At 38.1% G+C, this 4710-nt stretch overlaps 1 protein-coding gene across 1 annotated transcript; it reads left to right on the top strand.

Annotated features, from left to right (window-relative positions):
• The first annotated feature begins 1069 nt into the window (after positions 1–1069).
• Positions 1070–3370, top strand: LOC119411209 (piggyBac transposable element-derived protein 4-like). The gene has a single exon (XM_037678142.1). The coding sequence runs from the start codon at positions 1331–1333 to the stop codon at positions 3101–3103; it is 1773 nt and encodes a 590-aa protein (XP_037534070.1). The 5' UTR covers positions 1070–1330; the 3' UTR covers positions 3104–3370.
• The last annotated feature ends 1340 nt before the right edge of the window (positions 3371–4710 follow it).

Genomic DNA, 4710 nt, shown 5'->3' with positions numbered 1-4710 from the left:
CCATTTAGTGGATAATGTGTCCCACAGTTACATCACCTTGAACAACAAAAAAAAAGGGTTTAAGTTGCAAACTTAACAAAACAGACATTGGTATGTTTTCAAGAATGTGTATGCAATTTATACAGTAAGCCAATATATTTTCCATACCTTAAAAAGCAAACTCACTTGAATGTTTTGTGAAAAAGGTTTCTGTTTTAATCTTACATGTTTCTCTTTTTTCAGTGGCCCATCTCAATGATCCGGTGACGAGCCATCTGTCACTGTCATTGCAATTAATCTGGTGCCATTTAGTGGATAATGAGATGCTGTCACGGGTTTTGTGCAGCTTCACTTCTCAGAGACATGGTTCCTGTCTCTATATCGGAGCAAGTAACAGAAGAGTATGACATGAGTAAAGGTGTTGATAATGAAGCCAAGGTTCTGCTGCTGATGTACAGGATTTGCACATTCTTAAAACAGGCATCTGATTTAAAAATGTCACTCATAACGTTCAAGGTATGAGTTCTCCAAGCAATCCAAACTAGATAAATTGAATTTCCTGTGAAAATGCAGTGTGAATGCTTATTTCTTAAGATCTTATAAAAAAAAAATAATAAGAAAAAAAACAACAGGTGAAATTAGTTAAACATGCTGAAATGTAGCTGAAATGGAAGAACAAGATTAATTTAGTAGAAGAAAGCAGAAAGAACACATTTGCTGAACTAGGTTTAAATAAGCAGAAATTAGGATAACATTTTTTAAATTAACTAAAAAGGCTGAAATATGCTAAAATAGCTGAAAAGTAGCTGAAAAGGCAGAAAGAAGCTTAAACTACCAGAAGAAGTTGATGGAGCTGAAAAGAGCTCCAAAAATGTGTAAGCTAAATATAGCACAAAAACAGCTAAAAAGTAGCTGAAATAGTAGATATAGCTGAAACTAGCAGGAATTAACTGAAAGGAGAATAACCATCTGAAAGTAGCAGCAATTACCACAAACTTTTTTTTAACCCTTGTGTTATGTTAAGGGTCAATTTGACCCGTTTCAATTTTTGTGTTGATCAAAGTGCAGGTTATCCTTTCTTTTTTTCCATGAAATGTTGTGACTTTTTCTCCTCTAGGGTCATGAACTTCTATGTAAAATCTGGACTCTTTGATGTGTTGTTAAATGTCTGCACACAGTTTGTATACAAAGATGATGTTGCGGGTCATTTTGACCCGCACACAGAGTAGCTGTTAAAAATCCAAAAAAAAAGTCTTTGATGTACTTCATTTTGATTGCCTCTGAATAAACATTCAGAACCAGGTGTGTGTGGAAGAGGGACTTTCTCTCCCCTGTCCTTGTCACTGTTTCCATGCCCGTTCTTGGAGAAACACCAAAAATGAGCTCCAGACGATTTACAGCTGAAGAAGCTTTTTCGCAGCTTATGAACTGGGATAGTGATGTAGAGGAAGAGGTTTCAGAGACAGAGGATCCTTCAGAGCCAGAGGACAATGCCATTGATGATCCAGATTTTCAATTTTCCCATGATGAGGAGGATTCAGAGGACGAGTCTGCAGGTGTCCCTTCTTCAGATGAAAACCAAGAAATGCAACAATCGTCATCCACAGAGGGGACATGGACATCTAAAGATGGTAAAATAAAATGGTCAACATCACCACACCAAAGCCAAGGTAGATTGTCATCTTGTAATGTCATCAAAATGATTCCTGGTCCTACAAGATTTGCTGTCACAAGAGTTGATGATATTGAATCAGCATTTCAGCTCTTCATATCCCCACCCATAGAGAAGATAATCCTCAACATGACCAACTTGGAGGGGAAGCGTGTCTTTCAAGAGAAATGGAAGCCACTGGATCCGACTGACTTGCATGCTTACATTGGAATCCTGGTGTTAGCTGGCGTATACAGGTCAAAGGGTGAAGCAACTGCAAGTTTATGGAATGAAGAGAATGGAAGGCCAATCTTCCGAGCAACAATGTCTTTGGAGACATTTCACATGATCTCTCGTGTGATCCGATTTGACAACCGTGACACCAGAGCTGATCGACGTGAGAGAGACAAACTTGCAGCAATCAGAGATGTCTGGAATAAATGGGTCGAAATCCTGCCTTTATTGTATAATCCTGGCCCCCATGTTACTGTCGATGAGCGCCTCGTTCCATTCAGAGGACGCTGTCCATTCCGACAGTATATGCCAAACAAGCCTGCGAAATATGGCATCAAAATGTGGGCAGCCTGTGATGCAAAATCCAGTTATGTTTGGAACCTGCAAGTATATACTGGAAAGCCACCTGGAGGAAGACCTGAGAAGAATCAGGGAATGCGTGTGGTTTTGGAGATGACTGAAGGGCTGCAAGGTCATAACATTACATGTGACAACTTCTTTACATCCTACCGTCTTGGAGATGAACTTCAGAAGAGAAAGCTGACTATGTTGGGAACAGTCAGAAAAAATAAGCCAGAACTTCCCAGTGAGATTCTGAAGATGCAAGGAAGACCTCTGCATTCCTCAAAATTTGCTTTCACAGAGAAAACAACACTTGTTTCTTACTGCCCAAAAAGAAACAAGAATGTTCTTGTGATGAGCACAATGCACAAAGACGCATCTCTGAGCACACGAGAGGACATGAAACCGCAAATGATTCTGGATTACAACTCCACAAAAGGGGGAGTTGACAATCTTGACAAAGTCACAGCAACATATAGTTGTCAGCGCAAGACTGCCCGTTGGCCTTTGGTGGTTTTCTACAACATTTTGGATGTGTCTGCTTACAATGCCTATGTGCTGTGGATTGAGATCAACCAGCAGTGGAATGCCAGCAAACTGTACCGACGTCGACTTTTCCTGGAAGAACTAGGCAAAGCACTCGTCACTCCAAAGATCCAGAACCGGGTCAGGCCAGCTAGATCCCCAGCAGCTGCTGCTGTCATCGCAAAGGTCCAGGGCAGGGCATCTGACCAACCCACAATGGATCCTTTGGATACAGGTACAAAGAAACGCAAAAGATGCCAAGTCTGTCCCTCTCGAGATGACAGTAAAACAACTACCTCTTGTGTGAGATGCAAGAAATACATCTGCAAAAAGCACATAGTCACATTCTGTCCATCATGTGGGGAACGCTGAAAATGTTGACTGTCAAAAACCCGAGAAAATGCGGCAAGTTAAATGCAAAAAAAAAAAGGGTTCGTGAAGAGGGAAAAATTGAAATCAGGAGTTCTTTAATATAGTGTTGGAAGTGTATATCTCTACTTCTCATCTCTTCTAAATATTTGTATAATCTAAAATAAAGTTCTTATTGGTTTAACTTCATTTTATGACTGTTTTGAGTGGATTTACACAATGCGGGTCAAAATGACCCGCAACATAATAAACGTATTTTTTTCTCAACATAATACAAAAAACATCTGAGTTTACCTAAAAATATTTAACATAGTTGAAAAGGTAGAACAAGCTTAAATTAGCAGAAGAAAACAAAATGAACATTTTCTGTAAGAAGCAGAAATTAATACAAAGAAGTAGAAATTCTATGATAAAAATAAAAATTATAAAAAAAAGCTGAAAAGTAGCTAAAAAAGCAGAAAGAAGCATAAATTATCAGAAGGTAGTGGAAAGAGCACATTGTTGCTGAATTAGGCTGAAAAAGTTGAAATGGGTGCCAAAAATTTGCAATTAGCTGAAAACGCAAAATTTATCATAAAACAGCTAAAAAGTAGCTGAAATGGCAGAAAAAATTTAAACTTTTATAAATAAGCTGAAAGGAACATAAACTGAAATTAGCAGAAAGAAGTTAGAAGCACAAAATTGTTTTAGTTAGCAGGAATAATCTGAAAGGAGCACAAAACTGTTGAAAGAAAAACAGCTGAAATTAGCTGAAAGTAGCTGAACAATGTTTAATTTGCACAAGGAAGCTGAAAGAAGCTGAACCAGAACAAAATGTGAACGGAGCAGTAAAAGGTTGTAAACAGATCTAAAGATATGAAGGAGCTCAATCAATTTCCTATTAGAAAAAAAAATGGCAGAAAGGGCTGAATATTTCAAAAAGCTAAAGTTGCACCAATACCAATTGACAGCACCCTTCTCCTGAATGAGCTGAATGTTTTGATATATGATTTGCTGAAATAGCACAAAAACTGTGGATCGAGAAAGATGCCAAAAAACGTACAGAAGAAAAATAGATCACGATAGTGTGAATGATTCATATACATTCACACAAATATTTAACATTATAAATGGAAAGCATGACTCATGTGGGAAGAAGTCATAAGTATGGCTGTGATGGCTATTTCACATGCACATTTTTTATTTATTTTTTACTGGAAAATGTACCAACTACGCTAAAACAAATTTGACAGTCAGTCCTGAGTTGCGCTCAGAAAAAAATGCTTGCAATCACATGCGAAAATTAAATGTTGCAATTGATGTGCGTCTCTTGCTCCGAATGGAAATTGCCCTGCCACATGTAATAGCTCATGCCAAGGCATCACTTTTAAGATTCACAGACCTTGCCTGCTTTGGTTATAAAAAAGAATGCATGGTTGAGTTGCAATGGATGAGGAAAAAAACATTTTTTGGTCTTTGACAGAGATGGGCAGCATCAGAACCTGTGAAATTGCAAATATTCTTACATATTTATGATCAGCAGTTCTTCGGACACACATTTCTTCTCCATTTTTACTTTGGCTGCTTGTTCGCTCAATGATCTCCGTTCTTTGAACCAGACTAGAATACTG

This window comes from Nematolebias whitei, chromosome 6 (genome assembly GCF_014905685.2).
Source record: "Nematolebias whitei isolate Nwh7 chromosome 6, NemWhi1, whole genome shotgun sequence".
NCBI classification, from domain to species: Eukaryota; Metazoa; Chordata; class Actinopteri; order Cyprinodontiformes; family Rivulidae; genus Nematolebias; species Nematolebias whitei.
The sequence above is the reverse complement of the archived record's forward strand: the minus strand, read 5'-3'. Positions and strand labels throughout refer to the sequence as shown.

Excerpts from the sequence above, each read along its gene's own strand:
- LOC119411209 (XM_037678142.1), top strand. The coding sequence starts at position 1,331 with ATGCCCGTTCTTGGAGAAACACCAAAAATGAGCTCCAGACGATTTACA.